The 22,834-nt window shown below is 44.3% G+C and overlaps 1 protein-coding gene across 2 annotated transcripts in view; it reads right to left on the reverse strand.

Moving 5' to 3' along the window:
* The window catches only part of LOC137342758 (synaptotagmin-like protein 1), a 156,029-nt gene that overhangs the window by 65,979 nt on the left and 67,216 nt on the right, over positions 1-22,834 (reverse strand). For both annotated transcript variants that reach the window (XM_068006936.1, XM_068006935.1), the window contains exons 4-8: positions 5,441-5,603; positions 4,759-4,825; positions 3,711-3,747; positions 2,471-2,538; positions 1,820-1,930 (exon numbers count right to left, since the gene is read on the reverse strand). In XM_068006936.1, coding sequence (XP_067863037.1) covers positions 1,820-1,930; positions 2,471-2,538; positions 3,711-3,747; positions 4,759-4,825; positions 5,441-5,603 — 446 coding nt within the window. The remainder of the gene's footprint in view (positions 1-1,819; positions 1,931-2,470; positions 2,539-3,710; positions 3,748-4,758; positions 4,826-5,440; positions 5,604-22,834) is intronic.

Raw genomic sequence — 22,834 nt, forward strand, 5'->3', positions numbered from 1 at the left:
CTCCAATCTTCAGGCACCTCACCTCTAGCTGTCGATGATTCAAATATCTCTGCTAGGGGACCAGCAATTTCCTCCCTAACCTCCCATAACGTCCTGGGATACATTTCATCAGGTCCCGGAGATTTATCTACCTTGATGCGCGTTAAGACTTCCAGCACCTCCCTCTCTGTAATATGTACACTCCTCAAGACATCACTATTTATTTCCCCAAGTTCCCTAACATCCATGCCTTTCTCAACCGTAAATACCGATGTGAAATATTCATTCAGGATCTCACCCATCTCTCGTGGTTCCGCACATAGATGACCTTGTTGATCCTTAAGAGGCCCTACTCTCTCCCTAGTTACTCTTTTGCCCTTTATGTATTTGTAGAAGCTCTTTGGATTCTCCTTTGCCTTATCTGCCAAAACAATCTCATGTCCCCTTTTTGCCCTCCTGATTTCTCTCTTAAGTCTACTCCGGCAATCTCTATACTCTTCAAGGGATCCACTTGATCTTGATTTTGGTGGAAATGAATGAGAAGAGGCAATATAAACTAAATGGTACAATTTTAAAAGGGATGCAGGAACAGAGAGACAGGGTGGGTGTATGTACACAAATCTTTGAAGGTGACAGGACAAGAAGAGAGGGCTGTTAAAAAAGCACACATGATCCTGGACTTTATTAATAGAGGCATTGAGTGCACAAGCAAGGAAATTATGCTAAACCTTTATAAATCACTGGTTCGGCCCCAGCTGGAGTATTGTGGCCAATTCTGAGCACCACACATTAGGAAGGATGTCAAGGCCTTGGAAAGGGTGCAGAGGAGATTTACTAGAATGGTACCCAGGATGAGGGACTTCAGTTATGTGGAGAGACTGGAAAAATTGGGTTGTCCTCCTTCAAGCAGAGAAGGTTAAAGGGAGATTTAATAGAGGTGTTCAAAATCATGAAGGGTTTTGATAGAGTAAATAAGGGGAAACTGTTTCCACTGGCAGAAGGGTCAGTAACCAGAGGACACAGATTTAAAGTAATTGGCAAAAAAAGAGCCAGAGGTGAGATGAGAAGAAATTTTATTATGCAGCGAGTTGTTATGATCTGGAATGCACTGCCTGAAAGGGTGGTGGAAGCAGATTCAATAATAACTTTCAAAAGGGAACTGGACAAATACTTGTCAAAAATAAAGCTCAAAGGTAAAGGGAAAGAGCAGTGGAGTGAGACTAATAGGATAGCTCTCTCAAAGAGCAGGCACAGACACGATGGGCTGAATGGCCGCCATCGTGCTGTATTATTCTATGATTCGATGAACAGCAGAAACATCTCTGCATTCATTCTTGCAATATCTTTGGTTATTTTGTCTGTTGTCTAAAATGTAGCATTTAAACAAATAGCAAATCCTAGGGCACACCGCAGGGATTGGAACCAAGTACATCCCTGTACACAGAGCAGGGATTGGAACCAAGTACATCCCTGTACACAGAGCAGGGATTGGAACCAAGTACATCCCTGTACACAGAGCAGGGATTGGAACCAAGTACATCCCTGTACACAGAGCAGGGATTGGAACCAAGTACATCCCTGTACACAGAGCAGGGATTGGAACCAAGTACATCCCTGTATACAGAGCAGGGATTGGAACCAAGTACATCCCTGTACACAGAGCAGGGATTGGAACCAAGTACATCCCTGTACACAGAGCAGGGATTGGAACCAAGTACATCCCTGTACACAGAGCAGGGATTGGAACCAAGTACATCCTAGGGCACATAGCAGGGGAAACCAACACATCCCAGTGCACACCCAGCAGGGGATTTAGAACTCAGCACATTCCAGTACTCACAGCAGGGGATTGGAAACTGGACAACGAGTTGTTAACATCCACATCCTTTGTTGCCGTGCTGGACTCACTGCTGTACTGGGAACAAGTGTCACCATCATTCTCATCATCACTCTGCAGTTGGCAAGAAAATAACTAATCAGGGCATGAACCTGACCAGCAACAAACCTGATCTGCACTAGCACCTCAAACCCAGCACCCAGTCTCAACCTTAACGGCTCTGAGCCCAGTATCCCAGGCACCAAGGCTCAATATCAGCAGCATCTCAATGCAACTCAGCACCTCCAACAATGTCGACACAGTGTCACAGACTTGTTGGAACCAAATCCCAGACTTGGTGGCACTGGACTCCAACCTCACAGGCACCGACCCCATGACCAGTGATAATGAATCCCCGTCAACATCACTGGATCCCCCCTCCCCCATCTATATTACCGGGAATGTTTCCATTATCTCCTCAATATCGCTAGGACTATTTCAACCTCCCTCTTCCCCCCTCCCTGCTGTAAAAATGGCATTGGTGAGTCTGTCACTCTCCAATCCAATTTATCCAGGCCAGTACTAAGCTAATCCATGCAATGAGTAGGTGATAAATAGTTCAGTTTGTATGACATGTGGAAGAGAAAGAGTCGGGAGCTGTGTCATGCTCTGTACCTGCACTGCAATAACTGGCACCGATAGGCTGGTCCCCTCAGTCTTCAACAGGTCACCGTCCAGGGCAACTGAAGCACAAACCAGAGGTGACAAATAAATCAACATGTTAAAATATAATTGAACTGATCACAAAGTAAATATGTCTCTGTATCAGCTTCAGGGATTGGAGAACTGGGTGAGAGAAACTGCTGGAAACTAAATTACAACCTCCAGGCGACCAGAGTGTGTGTTAAGACCTTTACTTTGCATCCCCTGTAAGGGGAGGTGAAACACTGCACGCCTGACACCTGAAGCTGTCATCTCACTGACTATGAGGATTTGCACAGGTGTCAGTCTGAGGACACAGTCTGAAAACTGAGAAAATTTCAAAGTTGGCCCTGCCCTGGACGTCACCTCCCTCCCACCAACATGCCCGGGATATCTCCCCAATCTCCTCCCCGCCCCCCTCCTTCAAACCATGCCCGGGGTATCTCCCCACTCTCCCCTCCAAACTGTGGCTAGGATATCTCCCCACTTCCCACCCCCCTGAATCGTACTCCACTCTCCTCCACCCACGCACCCCCTCCGCCCAACACCGTGCCCGGGATATCTCCCCACTGCACCCACACCCCACCACCACCACCACCATGCCAGGGCTATCTCCCCACTCTCCCCCACCCCCCCAAACCATGCCCAGGATATCTCCCTATTGCTCCCCACCAAATTTTGCCCAGGATATCTACCCAGGGACCCCGCCAAACTGTGCCTGGAATATCTCCCCACTGCCCCCCACCAAATTGTGCCCAGGATATCTCCCCAGTGCCCCCCCACAAACCGTGCCCAGGATATCTCCCTATTGCTCCCTGCCAAATTGTGCCCAGGATATCTCCCCAGTGCCCCCCCACAAACCGTGCCCAGGATATCTCCCTATTGCTCCCTGCCAAATTGTGCCCAGGATATCTCCCCAGTGCCCCCCACCAAATTGTGCCCAGGTTAATCTCCACACTTCCCACCCCCCCAAACTGTGACCGGGATATCTCCCCACTCTCCTCCCACTTCCTCCGAACCATGCCTGGGATATCTCTCCATTCCCCCCCTCCCCACCATCACCACAGTGCCTGGGATATCTCCCCATTGCGCCACCCCCACCTCACCACCGAGCCCGGGATATCGCCTCACTCCCCCCACCCCACTGGACTATCCCCCACCCCACCCCACCGTGCCCTCGCCCCCCTACCTTGGGGTTGTGGACAGACTTTACCTTTTGATTGAGGTTCGATGCTGTCATTTCTCTGGGCCTGAAAGAGAAAATCTATATTTTAGATAGGAAAATCTCCAAAGACAACAGTAATTTGGGACAGACCTTCTGTGAGCTCTGGTTGAAAGTTGCAAAATGAATTCCCTTCCCAGATGTTAAATACCAAATACAAAGTAAGATGGAATTCAATCCACTCTCTCCTGTACATGCCCCCCAACAACAACACCTCCGACTGATACAAATATTAACCCCCTCATCCATCCAACAGAGACACACCAGTTCTGAAACATTTATGGACAATCAGTTTCATTGAATTTTCTCCATTAACTCGAGATTTCCGTATTCTACAAATTCTGATCTAAAAATCAAAAAATCACAAAATCACCTTCGGTTTGTCAGTTAAATTTACCTCCCATGAATCACTGCACCCACCATTTTACTAACCTGATCCTTAAGTTTTACCTTGTTGTACAGTGTATCCCTGGGGGAGAGTCGAGACGGAGAGTGGGAGGTTGGTCAGTAGTACATTGGAGAAGTCAAGTCTGGAGGTGACTCACGGCTAATGGGATCATAGAATCATGCATTTTACAGCTCAGGAAGAGCCATTCAGTGTACTGTACCTGTGCTGGCTCACTGAATCATCCACTCAATCCCTTTCCCCAGACCCTTTCAAATTTTTCTTCTTCAAATATTTATTCACTTTCCCTTCTCCAATCTCTCCTCAACTAAAACCTCCCATTCTTGATCGCATCTTAGTGAATTGATTCTGCACCCTTTCCATAGCCGCAACATCCTTCCTAAAGTAGGGTACCGTAAAGTGGACAAAATTGGCCTGGAATTTCAGCACAGTCGATGAGCTGGTGTGGGGAAGGAGAACCTCTGTCCATCTCATATAGTCACTGCTGACCCCAGTTCATTTTATGAGGTCAGCTCCTGAACATGATCCAACCACAGTATACTTGCAAATATATCATCACCACACTACACCCTTTAACCAGTTTGAGACACATTAACACATCAGAAATTAGTTTTAACCACTTAACTGACTGACCTGGGTATTGGCAGGTAACGTTTCTGTTTCCTGCTTAGATGTCACATTGATTCTGTCATCCACTGACCTGTAAAATGCAGATATAAGGGCTGTTAATGTGGATGGCACGCTAGAATCACATCCCTACTGCACCCTCAGTCCAGAATCACAACTAGTGCTTAAGGTACTTAATGAGACCTGATGCAAACTCACATTTATTTTGAATTCTTATAGAATTCCCAATTACTAGCTGGAATTCCTGCCATCTTTAGTTTTACTGACAATATTACATTTGTATAATAGATCCACAAGATTGTATAGTCTCTGTATTCCCAGTGCTTAATATTTTCATTTTCTATTTTAAAGAAATTATTGGCTGACACAGTCACACAGATCAGGATGTCACGTCTATCTGAACAGCCCATAATAGCCACAGGGAACCAGGTTTCCTGACTAAAGATTTGTTTTTCTTCAGTATCCCTGATTCAGGCTGAGTCACTTATAATTCTGACACCAGGTATCATTTGTTATTAAATTCAGTTGGTAACAAAAACAGAAAAGACGGAGCTTCAAAACACTTTCATGTTGGAAGGAACAGTTAGTGGTATCTTGTACTTGACTGGATACAAAGTTACATCAACACTTGGACACAGGGGTCAGGACATATATCGCATCTCTGAACTATTTCTGATTCTCTCCGTACCTCTTGTGAATTTGTGACTGTCCACAAACTGCCACAGTATTCCCCTGTTCAGGACTAACTGTGTCTCCATTAGTTACAGCAGAGTTCTCTTCTGGGTCCTGATCCTCCTGTTCATTGATAATGATTTTCTCATCATTAATTCTCACTCTTTTCTGTCTTTCACCTGTAAACAAACACAAAAATATTACTTTAACACCCTGAAAATTCAATCCAAACGCTGACTCTTTCAGATCTGCCCCAATCGAGGGTAGCTTTTGCTGAATTGTTTAAGCAGCTGTATCAGTGCTGGTTGGTTCCGTCCAGGTTCCACGATGGTCGGAATTGTGCACATTCTATGTATAAAGAAGTCTGGGGGCAGCACCCCAAAAATGTTCATTTCAAACATTCTATTTGATGCATCTTCTTTGAGTAGAAAACATGATACACACCATGGAGAATTCAGTGAGCTGAGAAACTATTATAATGGTCAATTCTTGCAAATTTCAGATATCATCCACCTTGCTCTTTTGATCCCCACAAATAAATTCAGACAAGAAATAACATACATACACAGTACATGAAGGGACCTGTACTCACCCCCAGCACATGGGGTACATGAAGGGACCTTTACTCACCCCCAATACAATGTGTACATGAAGAGACATCTAATCACCCACAATAGTGTTTTGGGTTTCACCAGTGATGGCCTGTATGAGAATTGGTTTTAAGTAACATTATGCTTTAATGAGTGGATTTAGTTTTTAAAAGGTTAATTTCTGAAGCTAGCAGATGTGGCACAGCAATTAGGAATGTTAATTAGGAAACAATGCAAATTGCTGAGTGGAATCCCAAGAATTTAAGAACATAAGAACGTAAGAACATAAGAAAAGGAGCTGGAGTAGGCCATTCGGCCCTTTGAGCCTGTTCCGCCATTCAACAAGATCATGGTTGATCTTCTACCTCAACGTTATTTCCCTACACCATCTCCATATCCCTTGATGCCTTTAATATCTAGAAATCTATCGATCTCTGTTTTGAATGTACTCAATGACTGAGCCTCCACAGCTCTTTGGGGTAGAGAATTCCAAAGATTCACCACCTCTGAGTGAAGAAATTTCTCCTCATATCAGTTCTAAATGGCCTACCCCTTATTCTGAGACTGTGACCCCTGGTTCTAGATTCCCCAGCCAGGGGAAACATCCTCTTTGCATCTACCGTGTCGAGCCCTGTAAGTATTTTGTATGTTTCAATGAGATCACCTCTCATTCTTCTAATCTCCAGAGAATACAGGCCTAGTCTACTCAATCTCTCCTCATACGACAATCCCGCCATCCCAGGAATCAGTCTGGTGAATCTCTGTTGCACTCCCTCTATGGCAAGTATATCCTTTCTTAGGTAAGGAGACCAAAATTGTACACAATACTCCAGGTGCGGTCTCACCAAGGCCCCATATAATAGCAGCAAGACATCTTTACCCCTGTACTCAAATTCTCTTGTAATAAAGGCCAACATTTGCCTTCCTAATTGCTTGCTGCACCTGCATGTTAGTTTTCAGTGACTCATGTACAAGGACACCCAGGTCCCTTTGAACATCAACATTTCCCAATCTCTCACCATTTAAAAAATACTCTGCATTTCTGTTTTTCCTACCAAAGTGGATAACTTCACATTTTTCCACATTATATTCCATCTGCCATGTTCTTGCCCACTTACTTAGTCTGTCTAAATCCCCTTGAAGCCACTTTGCATCCTCCACTCAACTCACATTCCCACCCAGTTTTTGTCATAAAAAACTTGGAAATATTACATTTGGTCCCCTCATTCAAATCATTGATATAGATTGTGAATAGCTGGGGCCCAAGCACCGATCCCTGCGGTACCCCACTAGTCACAGTCTGCCAACCTGAAAATGACCCGTTTATTCCTACTCTTTGTTTTCTGTCTGTTGATCAATTCTCATTTCATTCCAGTATATTACCCCCCATTTCCATGTGCTCTAACTTTGTTCACCAAACCTCCTGTGTGGGTCCTTATCGAAAGCCTTCTGAAAATCCAAATACACCAAATCCACTGGATCCCCCCTATCTATTCTACCAGTTACATCCTCAAAGAACTCCAATAGGTTTGTCAAACATGATTTCCCTTTCATAAATCCATGTTGACTCTGCCAAATCCTATTATTATTTTCTAAGTGTCCTGCTATCACATAAGAACATAAGAAATAGGAGCAGGAGCAGGCCAATCGGCCCTTCGAGCCTGCTCCGCCATTCAATAAGATCATGGCTGATCTGATCCTAACCTCAATTCTAAATTCATGTCCAATTTCCTGCCCGCTCCCCGTAACCCCTAATTCCCTTTACTTCTAGGAAACTGTCTATTTCTGTTTTAAATTTATTTAATGATGTAGCTTCCACAGCTTCCTGGGGCAGCAAATTCCACAGACCTACTACCCTCTGAGTGAAGAAGTTTCTCCTCATCTCAGTTTTGAAAGAGCAGCCTCTTATTCTAAGATTATGCCCCCTCGTTCTAGTTTCACCCATCCTTGGGAACATCCTTACCGCATCCACCCGATCAAGCCCCTTCACAATCTTATATGTTTCAATAAGATCGCCTCTCATTCTTCTGAACTCCAATGAGTAGAGTCCCAATCTACTCAACCTCTCCTCATATGTCCTCCCCTTCATCCCCGGGATTAACCGAGTGAACCTTCTTTGTACTGCCTCGAGAGCAAGTATGTCTTTTCTTAAGTATGGACACCAAAACTGTATGCAGTATTCCAGGTGCGGTCTCACCAATACCCTATATAACTGCAGCAATACCTCCCTGTTTTTATATTCTATCCCCATAGCAATAAACGCCAACATTCCGTTGGCCTTCTTGATCACCTGCTGCACCTGCATACTAACTTTTTGATTTTCTTGCACGAGGACCCCCAGATCCCTTTGTACTGCAGTACTTTCCAGTTTCTCGCCATTAAGATAATAACTTGCTCTCTGATTTTTCCTGCCAAAGTGCATAACCTCACATTTTCCAATATTGTATTGCATCTGCCAAATCTCCGCCCACTCACCCAGCCTGTCTATATTCCCTTGTAGGTTTTTTATGTCCTCCTCACTCTCTACTTTCCCTCCCATCTTTGTATCATCTGCAAACTTTGATATGTTACATTCGGTCCCCTCCTCCAAATCGTTAATATAGATTGTAAAGAGTTGGGGACCCAGCACCGACCCCTGCGGAACACCACTGGCTACTGGTTGCCAGTCCGAGAATGAACTATTTACCCCAACTCTCTGCTTCCTGTTAGATAACCAATCCTCCACCCATGCCAGAATATTACCCCCAATCCAGTTATTCTTTATCTTGAGCAATAATCTTTTATGCGGCACCTTGTCGAATGCCTTCTGGAAGTCTAAATACACTACGTCCACTGGTTCCCCTTTATCCACCCTGTACGTTATGTCCTCAAAGAACTCAAGCAAATTTGTCAGACATGACTTCCCCTTCGTAAAGCCTTCATTCCAGTATATTACCCCCCATTTCCATGTGCTCATAGCCTGTATTCTCTGGAGATTAGAAGAAAGACTCCAAAATTTTACCCACCACAGATGTTAGGCTAACTGGTCTATAATTTCCAGCCTTCTGCCTACTACCCTTTTTAAATAAGGGTGTTACATTAGCAGTTTTCCAATCTGCTGGGACCTTTGCCGAGTCCAGAGAATTTTGGAAAATTATTACCAAAGCATCCACAATCCCCACTGCCACTTCCCTCAAGACCCTGGGATGTAAGCCATCAGGTCCAGGGGATTTATCCGCCTTGAGTCCCATTAATTTACTGAGTACCAATTCCTTAGTGATTTTAATCGTATTTAGCTCCTCCCCCCCTAGAGCCCCCTGTTTGTCCAGTGTTGGGATATTCTTAGTGTCCTCTACCGTAAAGACTGAAACAAAATATTTGTTCAGCATTTTTGCCATTTCCATGTTTCCCACCATTAATTTCCCGGTCTCATGCTCTAAGGGACCTACGTTTGCCTTAGCCACCCTTTTTTTTATATAACTATAGAAACTCTTGCTATCTGTTTTTATATTTTTGCTAATTTATTTTCATAATCTATCTTCCCTTTCTTAATCAATCCTTTAGTTACTTTTTGCTGTCTTTTGAAGACTTCCCAATCTTCTATCCTCCCACTAAGTTTGGCTACCTTTTATGTCCTTGTTTTTAGTCGGATACTATTCTTAATTTCTTTACTTCGCCACGGATGGCTGTCATTTCTTTTACACCCTTTTTATCCTTTCTAATAATTTATTCCAGTTGGTGATAGGACTGTTTCCATGTCAGCCGTGGCTCAGTGTAGCACTCTCGCCTCAAAGTCAGAAGGTCGAGGGTTCAAATCCCACTCGAGAGACTTAAGCACATTTTAGGCTTGCACTTCTGTGCAGCACTGAGGGAGTGCTGCATTTCGGAGTGGCTGTACTCCTTGCTAACTGGTGCTAAAGTTGGGAGCGCTGTCCCACAGACTAATCAAGCAACAGCCTGACATAGTCATACTCACAGAATCATATAGCCAACATCCCAGACTCCTCCATCACTTTTCCTGGGTCTGTCCTGTACCTCTGGCACGGCAGACCCACCAGAGGTGGGGGCACAGTGGTATAGTCGGGAGGGTGTGGCCCTGGGAGTCCTCACCATCGAGTCTGGACCTCATGAAGTCTCATGGGTTCAGGTCAAACATGGGCAAGTAAACCTCCTGCTGATTACCACCAAGTCCTCACACCGAGGATACCCTCCATCATGCTGAGTGGCACTACTACTGTGCTAAGTGAGATAGATTAACAACAGATCTCGCAACTCAAAACAGGGCACCCATGAGGCTCTGCGGGGCATCAGCAGCAGCAGAATTATATTTCACCACAATCTGCAACCTCATGGACCGACAAATCGCTCACTCCTCCATCCCCATCAAACTAGATAACCTTTGTTCAATGAGGAGTGTCGAAAAGCATGCCAGGAGCAGCATCAGGCATTCCTGAATTTTTTTTTATTCGTTCATGTGGGCGTCGCTGGCAAGGCCAGCATTTATTGCCCATCCCTAATTGCCCTTGAGAAGGTGGTGGTGAGCCGCCTTCTTGAACCGCTGCAGTCCGTGTGGTGAAGGTTCTCCCACAGTGCTGTTAGGAAGGGAGTTCCAGGATTTTGACCCAGCAACGATGAAGGAACGGCAATATATTTCCAAGTCGGGATGGTGTGCAACTTGGAGGGGAGCGTGCGAGTGGTATTGTTCCCATGTGCCTGCTGCCCTTGTCCTTCTAGGTGGTAGAGGTCACGGGTTTGACCTCTACCACCTAGAAGGACAAGGGCAGCAGGCACATGGGAACAATACCAAGAGGTACTGTTGAAGACGCCTTGGCGAGTTGCTGTAGTGCATCCTGTGGATGGTGCACACTGCAGCCACAGTGCGCTGGTGGTGAAGGGAGTGAATGTTTAGGGTGGTTGATGGGGTGCCAATCAAGCGAGCTGCTTTGTCCTGGATGGTGTCGAGCTTCGAGTGTTGTTGCAGCTGCACTCATCCAGGCAAGTGGAGAGTATTCCATCACACTCCTGACTTGTAGATGGTGGAAAGGCTTTGGGGAGTCAGGAGGTGAGTCACTCGCCACAGAATACCCAGCCTCTGACCTGCTCTTGCAGGCTTGGTATTTATATGGCTAGTCCAGTTAAGTTTCTGGTCAACGGTGACCCCCAGGATGTTGATGGTGGGGGATTTGGCGATGGTAGTGCCGTTGAATGTCAAGGGGAGGTGGTTAGACTCTCTCTTGTTGGAGATGGTCATTGCCTGGCACTTGTCTGGCACAAATGTTACTTGCCACATGTCAGCCCAAGGATGTTGTCCAGGTCTTGCTGCATGCGGGCTCGGACTGCTTCATTATCTGAGGGGTTGCGAATGGAGCTGAACACTGTGCAATCATCAGCAAACATCCCCTTTTCTGACCTTATGATGGAGGGAAGGTCATTGATGAAGCAGCTGAAGATGTTTTGGCCTAGGACACTGCTCTGAGGAACTCCTGCAGCAATGTCCTGCGGCTGAGATGATTGGCCTCCAACAACCACTACCATCTTCCTTTGTGCTAGGTATGACTCCAGCCACTGGAGAGTTTTCTCCCTGATTCCCATTGACTTCAATTTTACTCGGGCTCCTTGGTGCCACACTCGGCCAAATGCTGCCTTGATGTCAATGGCAGTCACTCTCACCTCACCTCTGGAATTCAGCTCTTTTGTCCATGTTTGGACCAAGGCTGTAATGAGGTCTGGAGCAGAGTGGTCCTGGCGGAACCCAAACTGAGCATCAGTGAGCAGGTTATTGGTGAGTAAGTGCCGCTTGATAGCACTGTCGACGACACCTTCCATCACTTTGCTGATGATTGAGAGTAGGCTGATGAGGCGGTAATTGGCCGGATTGGATTTGTCCTGCTTTTTGTGGACAGGACATACCTGGGCAATTTTCCACATTGTCAGGTAGATGTCAGTGTTGTAGCTGTACTGGAACAGCTTGGCTGGAGGCGCAGCTAGTTCTGGAGCATAAGTCTTCAGCACTACAGCCGGGACGTTGTCAGGGCCCATAGTCTTTGTTGTATCCAGTCCACTCAGCCGTTTCTTGATATCACGTGGAGTGAATTTAATTGGCTGAAGACTGGCTTCTGTTATGGTGGGGATATCGGGAGGAGGCCGAGATGGATCATCCACTCGGCACTTCTGGCTGAAGATGGTTACAAACGCTTCAGCCTTCTCTTCTTCACTCACAGTGCTGGACTCCGCCATCATTGAGGATGGGAATGTTTGCAGAGCCTCCCTCCTCTTCCTGTTAGTTGTTTAATTGTCCACCACCATTCACAACTGGATGTGGCAGGACTGCAGAGCTTTGATCTGATCCGTTGGTTGTGGAATCGCTTCGCTCTGTCTATAGCATGTTGCTACCACTATTTAGTATGCATGCAGTCCTGAGTTGTAGCTTCACCAGGTTGGTACCTCATTTTTTTAGGTATGCCTGATGCTGCTCCTGACATGCTCTTCTACACTCCTTATTGAACCAGGAGTTGATCCCCTGGCTTGTTGGTAATGGTAGAGTGAGGAATATGCCGGGCCATGAGGTTACAGATTGTGCTGGAATACAATTCTGCTGCTGCTGATGGCCCACAGCACCTCATGGATGCCTAGTTTTGAGCTGATAGATCTGTTCTGAATCTATCCCATTTAGCACGGTGATAGTGCCATACAACACACGTTGGATGGTGTCCTCAGTGCGAAGACAGGGCTTCATCTCCACGAGGACTGTGCGGTGGTCACTCCTATGAATACTATCGTGGACAGATGCATCTGCCACAGGTAGATTGGTGAGGACGAGGTCAAGTAGGTTTTTCCCTTGTGTTGATTCATTCATCACCTGGTCTGGCAGCTATGTCCTTCAGAACTCAGCCAGCTCGATCAGTAGTGTTGCTCCCGAGCCACTCTTGGTGATGGACATTGAAGTCCCCCACCCAGAGTACATTCTGTGCCCTTGCTACCTTCAGTGCTTCCTCCAAGTGGTGCTCAACATGGAGGAGGACTGTTTCATCAGCTGAGGGAGGGCAGTAGGTGGTAATCAGCAGGAGGTTTCCTTGCCCATGTTTGACCTGATGCCATGAGATTTCATGGGGTCCAGAGTCAATGTTGAGGCCTCGTCCCTCCTGACTGTCTGTCACTGCTGATCGATGTGTCCTGCCGGTGGGACAGGATATACCCAGGGATGGTGATGGAAGAGTCTGGGACATTGTCTGAAAGGTATGATTCTGTGAGTATGGCTATGTCAAGCTGTTGCTTGACTAGTCTGTGGGACAGCTCTCCCAATTTTGGCACAAGTCCCCAGATGTTTGTGAGAAGATCTTTGCAGGGTCAACTGGGCATGGTTTGCCTTTGCCTTTGTCTTGTCCAGTGCCTGGTGGTCCATCCGGTTTTATTCTTATTCTGACTTTTTTTAAGCGAGATTATGGTCATTGCTTGGCACTTATCTGGCGCGAATGTTACTTGTCACTTATGAGCTCAAGCCTGGATGTTGTCCAGGTCTTGCTGCATGCGGGCACGGACTGCTTCATTATCTGAGGGGTTGCGAATGGAATTGAATACTGTGCAATCATCAGCGAACATCCCAATTTCTGACCTCATGATGGAGGGAAGATCAATGATGAAGCAGCTGAAGATGGTTATGTCTACCCTATCAAACCCTTTCATTATCTTCAAGACCTCTAGCCGATCACACCTCAGCCTTTTCTTTTCTAGCCCCCTCCTTATTCTTCCTAACGAAATGTACCACCTCATACTTATCTATATTGAAATTCATTTGCCAATTATACGCCCAGTCTGCAAGTTTATTAATGCCTTCTTCCATTTTAACTACGCCCCCTAATTTTGGGTTGTCCGCAAATTTTGAAATTGTACTTCCGATTCCCCAATCCAAATTGTGAAAAACAGTGGTCCCAGCACCGATCGCTGTGGAACCTCGCTTCCCACCTTTTGCCACCCTTAACCCCCGCTCTCTGTTTTCTGTTTTGTAGCCAGCTTGCTATCCACTTTGCTACCTGTTCCCTGACTCCACAAGCTCTGACCTTAGTCATAAGTCTACAATGCGGTACCTTATCGAAGACCTTTTGAAAATCCAAATAAATTGCATCTACTGCATTACCCTTGTCTACTCTTTCTGTTACTTCTTCAAAGAATTCAATAAGGTTGGTCCACGATGACTTTCCTTTCTGAAATTCTTGCTGACTATTCTTTATTATATTTTCATTTTCCAGATGTTTTCCTATTACATCTTTGAGTAAAGATTCCATTACTTACATAAGAACATAAGAAATAGGAGCAAGAGTAGGCCACACGGCCCCTCAGGCCTGCTCCACCATTCAATAAGATAATGGCTGATCTTCGACCTCATCGTCACTTTCTAGCCCGATCCCCTTGATTCCCTCAGATTTCAGATTTCTATCGATTTCAGCCTTGAATGTAGTCAATAACTCAGCATCCACAGCCCTCTGTGGTAGAGAATTCCAAAAATTCACAACCCTCTGAGTGAAGAAATTCCTCCTCATCTCCGTCTTAAATGGCCGACCCATTATGATGAGATTATGCCCCCTAGTTTTAGACTCTCCAGCCAGAGGAAACAACCTCTCAGCATCTACCCTGTCAAGCCCCCTCAGAATCTTAAATGTTCCAGTGAGATCACCTCTCATTCTTCTAAACTCCAGAGAATATTGGCCCATTCTACTCAATCTTTCATCCCAGGAATCAATCGAGTGAACCTCATTGCACCGCCTCTAAGGCAAGTATATCCTTCCCTAGATAAGGAGACCAAAACTATACACAGTCCTCTAGGCGTGGTCTCACCAAAGCCCTGTACAACTTTAGCAAAATTTCCTTACTCTTGTACTCCAACCCACTTGCAATAAAGGCCAACATGCCATTTGCTTGCTGCACCTGTATGCTAACTTTGTGTTTCTTGTACGAGGACACCCAAATCGCTCTAAACAGCAACATTTAATAGTTTCTCACCATTTAAAAAATATTCTGTTTTTCTATTCTTCCTACCAAAGTGAATAATCTCACATTTCCCCACATCATATTCCATCTGCCATCTTCTTGCCCACTCACTCAACCTGTTTATATCCTTTCGCAGATTGTGTCCTCCTCACAGCTTACTTTCCCACCTAGCTTTGTATCATCAGCAAACTTGGATACATTACACTCGGTCCCTTCATCTAAGTCATTAATATAGATTGTAAATAGCTGAGGCCCCAGCACTGATCCTTGCGTCACCCCACTAGTTACAGCCTGCCAACCTGAAAATGACCCCTTTAACCCTAGTCTCTGTTTTCTATCGGTTAACCAATCTTCTTTCCATGCTAATATATTACCCCCAACTCCATGCGTAACAATCCTTTATCTGGCATCTTATTGAATGCCTTTTTAAAATCCAAATATGCTACATCCACTGGTTCCCCTTTATCTACCCTTCCAGTTACACCCTCAAAAAACTCTAAAAAAAAATATCAAACGCGATTTCCCTTTCGTAAAACCATGTTGACTCTGCCTAATCATATTATGGTTTTCTAAGTGCCCTTTTACCACTTCCTAATAATGGATTCCAGCATTTTCCCGACGACTGATGTCAGGCTAACTGGCCTGTAGTTCCCTGTTTTCTCTCTCCCTCCTTTCTTGAATAGCGGGGTTACATTTGCTACCTTCCAATCAATTGGGACCGCTGTAGAATCTAGGGAATTTTGGAGGATCACAACCAATGCATCCACTATCTCTGCAGCCACCTCTTTTAGAACCCTCGGATGTAGGCCATCAGGTCCAGGGGATTTGTCGGCCTTTAGTCCCATTAGTTTCTCCAGTACTTTTTCTTTACTAATATTAATTACTTTAAGTTCCTCACTCTCATTAGCCCCTTGGTTCCCCACTATTTCTGGTATGCTTTTCTGTCTTCTACTATGAAGACAGATCTTAAATATTTGTTTAACGTCTCTGCCAGTTCCAATTTCTCATTATAATTTCTCCTGTCTCAGCCTCTAAGGGACCAACGTTTATTTTTGCTACTCTCTTCCTTTTACATTCTTGCAGAAGCTCTTACAATCTGTTTTTATATTTATTGCTAGTTTACTGTCATTCTATTTTCTCACTTTTTATCAATTTTTTGGTCATCCTTTGCTGGTTTCTAAAACTCTCCCAATCCTCAGGCTTACTACTGTTCTCAAAATTATAAGCCTCTTCATTTAATCTAATACTATCCTTAACTTCTTTAGTTAGCCACGGATGAATCACTTTTCCCATAGAGTTTTTATTTCTCAATGGAATGTATATTCGTTGAGAAATTTGAAATATTTCTTGAAATAGGAACATAGGAACAGGAGTAGGCCATTCAGCCCCTCGAGCCCTTTCAGCCATTTGATAAGATCATGGCTGATCTGTGATCTAACTCCATATTCCTGCCTTTGGCCCATATCCCTTAATACCTTTGGTTGCCAAAAAGCTATCTATCTCAGATTTAAATTTAGCAATTGAGCTAGTATCAATTGCCGTTTGCGGAAGAGAGTTCCAAACTTCTACCACCCTTTGTATGTAGAAGTGTTTTCTAATCTCACTCCTGGAAGGTGTGGCTCTAATTTTTAGACTGTGCCCCCTACTCCTAAAATCCCCAACCAGCGGAAATAGTTTCTCTCTATCCACTCTATCTGTTCCCCTTAATATCTTATAAACTTCGACCAGATCACCCCTTCACCTTCTCAACTCTAGAGAATACAACCCCAATTTGTGTAATCTCTCCTCGTAACTTAACCCTTGAAGTCCAGGTATCATTCTAGTAAACCTTCGCTGCACTCCCTCTAAGGCCAATATGTCCTTCCGAAGGTGCGGTGCCCAGAACTGCTCACAGTACTCCAGGTGCGGTCTAACCAGGGTTTTATATAGCTGCAGCATAACTTCTGCCCCCTTGTACTCTAGTCCTCTAGATATAAAGGCCAGCATCCCAATAGCCTTATTGATTATTTTCTGCACCTGTTCATGACACTTCAATGATCTATGTACCTGAACCCCTAAGTCCATTTGGACATCCACTGTTTTTAATTTTTTTACCATTTAGCAAGTACCCTAGTCTATCCTTCTTCGGTCCAAAGTGGATGACCTCACATTTGCCGACACTGAATTCCATTTGCCACAGTTTTGCCCATTCACCTAATCTATCAATATCCCATTGTAATTTTATGTTTTAATCTACACTGCTTACAATGTCACCAATCTTTGTGTCATCGGCAAACTTAGATGTGAGACTTTCTATGCCTTCATCTAAGTTGTTAATAAATATTGTGCATAATTGAGGCCCCAAGACAGATCCCTGCGGGACTCCACTAGTCACATCCTGCCAATGTGAGTACCTACCCATTATCCCTACTCTCTGTCGCCTTTCGCTCAGCCAACTTCCTAACCAAGTCCGTACTTTTTCCTCAATTCCATGGGCTTCTATCTTAGCTAACAGTCTTTTATGTGGGACTTTATCAAATGCCTTCTGGAAGTCCATATAAATAACATCCATTGACATTCCCCTGTCCACTACTTTAGTCACCTCTTCAAAAAATTCAATCAGATTTGTCAGGCACGACCTACCTTTCACAAATCCATGCTGGCTCTCTCTGATTAACTGAAAATTTTCGAGGTGTTCAGTCACCCTATCCTTAATTATAGACTCCAGCAATTTCCCCACCACAGACGTTAGGCTAACTGGTCTATAATTCCCTGGTTTTCCTCTCTCTCCTTTCTTAAAAAGCGGAGTGACATGTGCAATTTTCCAATCCAGAGGGACGGTTCCTGAATCTAGAGAACTTTGAAAGATTATAGTTGGTGCATCTGCAATGTGCTCACCTACTTCCTTTCGAACCCTGGGATGGAAACCATCTGGCCCTGGGGATTTGTCACTCTTTAGTGCTATTATTTTCTTCATTACTGTTGTTTTACTTATGTTAATTTTATTGAGTCCCTGTCCCCGATTCAATATTAGTTTTCTTGGGATTTCCAGCATGCTATCCTCTTTTTCTACTGTAAATACTGACACAAAGTAATTATTCAACATGTCCGGCATTTCCCCATTGTCAATGACAATATCCCCACTTTCAGTTTTTAAGGGGCTAACTCTGCTCCTGACCACCCTCTTTTTCTTAATATCACTATAAAAGTTCTTCATATTGGTTTTGATATCCCTTGCAAGTTTCTTTTCATACTCTCTTTTTGTAGCTCATACTATCTGTTTTGTGACCCTTTGTTGATCTTTGTATCTTTCCCATTCGCCAGGATCTGTGCCATTTTTGCCTTTTTGTATGCCCTTTCCTTATGTCTTATACTGTCCCTTACCTCTTTAGCTGTCCATGGCTGTTTCTTTTGGCAAGTCGAGTTCTTGCCCCTCAGGGGTATAAACCGGTTCTGTATCACGTTAAATGTTTCTTTAAACATTTCCCACTGATCATTAGTCGTTTTACCCATTAACAGATTTGCCCAGTTTATTGTGGATAGTCTCTCTCATCCCATTGAAGTCGGCCTTATCCAAGTCTAGAATCTTAGCAGCTGATTCACTTTTTTCCCTTTCAAACACTACCTTGAAGTCGATCACGTTATGATCACTATTGGATAGATGTTCTCGCACAGTTAAGCTGTTAACTAAATCTGGTTCATTACTCATTACTAAATCCAGTACGGCTTGCCTCCTTGTTGCCTCTAGGACATACTGCTGTAGAAAACTATCTCGGACACAATCAAGAAATTCACTACCTCTCTGACAGTTGCTCGTCTGCTTTTCCCAATCTATGTGAAGGTTAAAGTCCCCCATTAAGACAACTATGCCTTTGTTACACACTTGTCTATTCTCTGCATTTATACAATCTATGATGTGGAGATGCCGGTGATGGACTGGGGTAGAGAAATGTAAGGAATCTTACAACACCAGGTTATCGTCCAACAATTTTATTTTAAAATCACAAGCTTTCGGAGATTATCCCCTTCATCACCTGATCTCCGAAAGCTTGTGATTTTAAAATAAAATTGTTGGACTATAACCTGGTGTTGTAAGATTCCTTACATTTATACAATCGAGCACTTCAGAGCTGCTGCCAGGGGTCCAATACACAACTCCCACTGTGGTCTTAGATCCTTTCCTATTTCTCAATTCAACCCATAAGGTCTCTGTTGACTGCTTACCTCTCGTTATATCCTCCTTTATCACTGAAGTGATTTAATCTCTAATCAGAAAATTAGATTAAATTTCCCTGATTCGAGATGAATCAGGGAAATTTAATCTAATTAACAAAGGTAATGCAATAATCATGGGAGACTTTAACCTTTATAAAGACGAGACAATTCAAATTGGCAAAGGTAGTCTGGAGGACGAATTCATGGAATGCATTCGAGACAGTTTCCTAGAACAATATGTCATGGAACCAACCAGGGAACAGGCTATTTTAGATCTTGTATTGTGTAATGAGACAGGGTTAATTAGTAACCACATAGTAATCACATAGTCCTCCCCCTCTTCCATTTTCCCTATCTCACCTGTAGACCTTATAACCCGGTATATTTAGTTCCCAATCCTGACCACCCTGCAGCCATGTCTCAGTAATAGCTATCATGTCATACCCTCCAATTTGAATTTGTGCCTGTAGTTCATTTAATTTATTCCTTATACTCCATGCGTTTGTATATAGAACTCTTAGTTGGGCCACACACCCTGGCCTGTCCTTCAGATTTGATGCTGGGTTAATCGCTTTACACCTTCTAGTTTTCACTTTATCTGTAGTGCCTAAAGTACACCCTCTTTCTACTGTCATACCTTTTAATCTAATTTCCCAATCTACCTTAGCCAACTCGCCCCTCATATCTAAGTAATTGGCTTTATTTAAGTTTAAGGCTCTCGTTTTGGGTTGATGTATGTCACTCTCAAACTCAATTTGAAATTCTATCATTTTACGATCACTCTTGCCCAGAGGATCCTTTACTATGGGATTACTAATTAACCCTGTCTGATTACACAATACAAGATCTAAAATAGCCTGTTCCCTGGTTGGTTCCGTGACATATTGTTCTCGGAAACTGTCTCGAATGCATTCCATGAATTCGTCCTCCAGACTACCTTTGCCAATTTGAATTGTCTTGTCTTTATAAAGGTTAAAGTCCCCCACGATTATTGCATTACCTTTGTTACAAGCTCCTATTATTTTTTGATTAATACTCTGTCCAATGGTATAGCTACTGTTAGGGGGCCTATAAACTACACACACCAGTGTTTTCTGCCTCTTGTTATTTCTTATCTCCACCCATACTGATTCCACTTCCTGATCTTCCGAGACAAGATTCAGTACCCAGTATGTGAGAAGCCGAAGAAAAGAATCACTGCTGGATCTGTAAGGGAAAATGAACCAGAGCAGATAAGAGAAGTAAATGTAGGGGAACATCACAGTCATGAATGGTGGTGGAGAATTATGCAACTAACACGAGGAGGAGGCTCCATGAAGATCCCCATTCTCAATGATGGCAGAGTCCAGCACGTGAGTGCAAAAGACAAGGCTGAAGGATTCGCAACCACTTTCAGCCAGAAGTGCTGTGTGGATGATCCTTCTCGGCAGCTTCCTGAGATCCCCACCATCATAGATGCCAGTCTTCAGCCAATTTGAGTCACTCCATATGATATCAGGAAACAACTGAGTGCACTGGACAGAACAAAGGCTACAGGTCCCATCAACATCCCGGCTACGGTGCTGAAGACATACACAGAAACAGGCCATTCGGCCCAACAGGTCCATGCCGGTGCTAATGCTCCACACGAGCCTCCTCCCTCCCTACTTCATCTAACCCTATCAGCATATCCTTCTATTCCTTTCTCCCTCATGGGTTTATCTAGCTTCCCCTTAAATGCATCTATGTTGGTCGCCTCAACTACTCCTTGTGGTAGCAAGTTCCACATTCTAACCACCCCAGAATTTTCTATTGCATTTATTAGTGACTATCTTATATTTATGGCCCCTAGTTCTGGTCTCCCCCGCAAGTGGAAACATCTTCTCTACATCTACTCTATTAAACCCTTCCATAACCTTAAAGACTTTTATCAGGTTATCCGTCAGTCTCCTCTTTTCCAGAGAAAAGAGCCTCAGCCTGCTCAATCTTTCCTGATAGTTTTAACCTCTCAGTTCTGGTATCATCCTAGTAAATCTTTTTTTGCACTTTTCCCAATGCCACTATGTCCTTTTTATAATATGGAGGCCAGAACTGTGCACAGTACTGAAGTGTGGTCTAACCAAGGTTCTATACAAGTTTAACATAACTTCCCTGCTTTTCAATTCTATCCCTCTAGAAATGAACCCCAGTGCTTGGGTTGCTTTTTTTTTTGAAAATGGCTTTATTAGCCTGCTTCGCTATTTTTAGTGATTTTTGTATCTGTACTCCCAGACCCCTTTGTTCTGCTACCCCATTTAGAATATTATCTAGAGAGAAATCAGGAGGGCAAAAAGGGGATATGAGATTGCTTTGGCAGATCAGGCAAAGGTGAATCCAAAGAGCTTCTACAAATACATAAAGGGCAAAAGGGTAACTAGGGAGAGAGTAGGGCCTCTTAAGGATCAACAAGGTCACCTATGTGCGGAACCACAAGAGATGGGTGAGATCCTGAATGAATATTTCACATCGGTATTTACGGTTGAGAAAGGCATGGATGTTAGGGAACTTGGGGAAATAAATAGTGATGTCTTGAGGAGTGTACATATTACAGAGAGGGAGGTGCTGGAAGTCTTAACGCGCATCAAGGTAGATAAATCTCCGGGACCTGATGAAATGTATCCCAGGACGTTATGGGAGGTTTGGGAGGAAATTGCGGGTCCCCTAGCAGAGATATTTGAATCATCCATCGCTACAGGTGAGGTGCATGAAGATTGGAGGGTAGCAAATGTTGTGCCTTTGTTTAAGAAGGGCGGCAGGGAAAAGCCTGGGAACTACAGACCAGTGAGCCTGACATCTGTAGTGGGTAAGTTGTTAGAGGGTATTCAGAGGGACAGGATCTACAGGCATTTGGAGAGGCAGGGACTAATTAGGAACAGTCAGCATGGTTTTGTGAGAGGAAAATCATGTCTCACGAATTTGATTGAGTTTTTTGAAGGGGTAACCAAGAAGATAGATGAGGGCTGTGCAGTAGACGTGGTCTACATGGACTTCAGCAAAGCATTTGACAAGGTACCGCATGGTAGGTTGTTACATAAGGTTAAATCTCATGGGATCCAAGGTGAGGTAGCCAATTGGATACAAAATTGGCTTGACGACAGAAGACAGAGGGTGGTTGTAGAGGGTTGTTTTTCAAACTGGATGCCTGTGTCCAGCGGTGTGCCTCAGGGATCGGTGCTGGGTCCGCTGTTATTTGTTATTTATATTAATGATTTGGATGAGAATTTAGGAGGCATGGTTAGTAAGTTTGCAGATGACACCAAGATTGGTGGCATTGTGGACAGTGAAGAAGGTTATCTGGGATTGCAACGGGATCTTGATCAATTGGGCCAGTGGGCCGATGAATGGCAGATGGAGTTTAATTTAGATAAATGTGAGGTGATGCATTTTGGTAGATCAAATCGGGCCAGGACCTACTCCGTTAATGGTAGGGCGTTGGGGAGAGTTATAGAACAAAGAGATCTAGGAGTACAGATTCATAGCTCCTTGAAAGTGGAGTCACAGGTGGATAGGGTGGTGAAGAAGGCATTCGGCATGCTTGGTTTCATTGGTCAGAACATTGAATGCAGGAGTTGGGATGTCTTGTTGAAGTTGTACAGGGCATTGGTGAGGCCACACTTGGGAGTACTGTGTACAGTTCTGGTCAC

The sequence above is a fragment of the Heptranchias perlo genome, chromosome 26 (assembly GCF_035084215.1).
Source record: "Heptranchias perlo isolate sHepPer1 chromosome 26, sHepPer1.hap1, whole genome shotgun sequence".
NCBI classification, from domain to species: domain Eukaryota; kingdom Metazoa; phylum Chordata; class Chondrichthyes; order Hexanchiformes; family Hexanchidae; genus Heptranchias; species Heptranchias perlo.